This window comes from Merops nubicus, unplaced genomic scaffold, assembly GCF_000691845.1.
Source record: "Merops nubicus isolate BGI_N331 unplaced genomic scaffold, ASM69184v1 scaffold17619, whole genome shotgun sequence".
NCBI classification, from domain to species: domain Eukaryota; kingdom Metazoa; phylum Chordata; class Aves; order Coraciiformes; family Meropidae; genus Merops; species Merops nubicus.
Window position 1 is genome coordinate 82,021 of NW_008633236.1, and position 2,476 is coordinate 84,496.

At 38.9% G+C, this 2,476-nt stretch overlaps 1 protein-coding gene across 1 annotated transcript in view; it reads right to left on the reverse strand.

Annotated features, from left to right (window-relative positions):
* LOC103780510 (disks large homolog 2-like) overlaps positions 1 to 1,976 on the reverse strand; it is a gene marked incomplete at its 5' end in the record, with an annotated part of 23,692 nt that extends 21,716 nt beyond the window's left edge. Inside the window, one exon of the mRNA XM_008948198.1 lies at positions 1,877 to 1,976. Coding sequence (XP_008946446.1) covers positions 1,877 to 1,976 — 100 coding nt within the window. The remainder of the gene's footprint in view (positions 1 to 1,876) is intronic.
* Between the last annotated feature and the right edge of the window lie 500 nt (positions 1,977 to 2,476).

The following is a 2,476-nucleotide window of genomic DNA, read 5'->3' on the forward strand; positions in this document are numbered from 1 at the left end:
ATTCCTGCAATTAAAAAGCACATACAAAAAGCACACACAAAACAGTAGGTGATGTAATGTTAACATTCACATACATTTTCCTCCAATTACTTGGCACTCAGGAAAGAGGATAAGAACTGAGGAAGAAGCAGCCAAACACATGCAAGTGGCATTTTCTTTATATTATTTAGATCTGGATCCAGAATACAATGTAGCTATTTATATAAAAATCAGCAGCAAATATTTCACTCTATACACTTTCTTTCTGGTCTAATTTTCAAGGAAGCAAAACTGTTTCTGAACAATTATCTGAGACGTTACACATTCTGCAATGCCAAGTCTTGAGACAGGATTGCTGCATCAGAAAAAGAAATTGATTAAGACATGACAGAGAATAGGTTGTTAATGGTGAAATGGGTCCAAAGTTAGCTTTGCAGAAGGCATAGTCTTCTCTAGCCTGCAAACAACTTCTTCCATTAATAGCAAATACTAGTCTAAAATCTAGCAAAGTAGCAAACACTCCCATGCAAAAAGCTGAAAATGCAGAAGCAACAGCATAAAATAATTTTCTATTGATCTCCTCAGGATGTGGTCAAGTTAAAAATGTTTAACTTTCCCTTTAGATGGAGCGGGAGGGACTGTTGCTGAAAAGAACAGCCTAGGCAGCAAAACGAGTTCTAGGTAAGCTACTCTACAGGACTGCCATGATGGGAACAATAACATACTGTCAGAAACAAAAGGTGTTATTACAAAAGAAGTGGAAGTGTCTGCTTGACACACTGTATGTTATTTAATATCGTCATGCAGAACAAAATGATTGAAACATTTTTAATGCATTCACAGCTGGGTAACAAATAAGACTCTATCTTGTGCATGCTAGGAGTGGAGAGTCCTCAGAGAAGGAACAGAAGCCAAAACAAAACAAAACAAAAAAAAGATTTACAGTGACCATTCCTGGGAACTTACTCAGAGTCTTTGTTCCATAACCGTCGTCACCTAATCCGGGGATGTCCTGCACGGAAGTCCCCAGAGAGAGCAATGAGAAAGGAAGAACAGCCGCAGAAGAGGAAGGAAGAAGTCAGTGGAGTTGAAATGGATACTACCATGACTGACCATGTTGATTGAGCAATCTGGATCCCTGCTTGTATTTTCTGAAATAATTTTAGACCCATATTCTATGGGAACGCAGCCAATGAAAGAGGCAGTGACCACAATACATGGCTTTTGGAGCTGTGAGGAAGAAGGAACATCCAGATAAAGTTCCAGAACTGATCCTCACTGGATAAATTCAGGAGATAAAAGATAAAAAGTGAATATTTGGGCTTAAAACTAGCATATATTTTTCATAATGCTGCTTCTGTATACCACTTAAGCAAGCAGTAAATGCCCATGAAGGTACACATTCCAAGATCTGATTTACTTCTTTAAACTGTTAGTGTGGTTGCTTCATTTAATTTTTAAACTTTCAGTGAAGCTGCCCATTGCAATCAACTTGGGGAATGTCAAAGGCAAGAAAGAGATTAGAGCAGACTTTTTTAAATGTTCTGATTCAATTTAATATTGTGAAAGAAATCACATTTATATTATTCTGAGCCAGTTCTGATCTGGGAATATTTTATTAGAGATAAGTTTGGATTGATGACTGGTGCCACAACAACTTTGAGGAGCCACATTTGTTCTTCCAAAAGTCAAGGTCACTGTTTCACTCTTCTTAAAATGATGTTTCCAGGGAAGGACCAGCTGGATCCAAACTGCAGTCACACATTGGTCACAGTAGTAATACCTCTCCTGCCTGCCTACGACAAATATTTGCCTAGATGTGTGGGATACTGGTATCATGCGTGTTGCCCATTTTTTGTGCTGCTGCATGTGACATCGTCTCCAAGAGGTTACTTACGTTCTGGATCACTTGTTTCCTGCTCACTCTGCTCCTTGCTCTTGTAGAATGGGAATTTTCGTGAAAAGATGAAGTTCTTTTTACGCTTGTCATTGAATGACTGTGAAGGAGAAAAGGCATGGGGCAAAAACAGGGACGTCTAATTGTTGTCACACTCATGCTGACAAAACAACTAGTTTGTAAAAGTGGAGAGAACTGTAGTGACTCAAATCAGTCCAAACCAAGTGGCTGCAAAGAATCAGAGGTGGTTGTGGTGATGTCTGCAGGTTGAAGGCAAAGGCCCTGCAGACTTGATTGATTTGATTAAGAGGTCTCAGATCACAACCTTCAACTCTTTATTTGGAAACTATCACGTTTGGCTTGTTTAGATAAAGGGCTACAGATGGCTCAGCATGCTTTAAGATCAAGCCACCCATCTTTAAGCGTAATAGACTGTACACAGATTTAATTAACTGACTGAAAAAGAATAGTCTGTAAAGAGGAAAGTGGAAGCCTTTGATTTGCTTGTAGTAGGTATGTGAATTCAGCCCTCTGCCAGAAACAATCAAGTATTTTATTCGGCTAACTGCTACTGATTTCACAGTGTTTTATTTAGCCTCT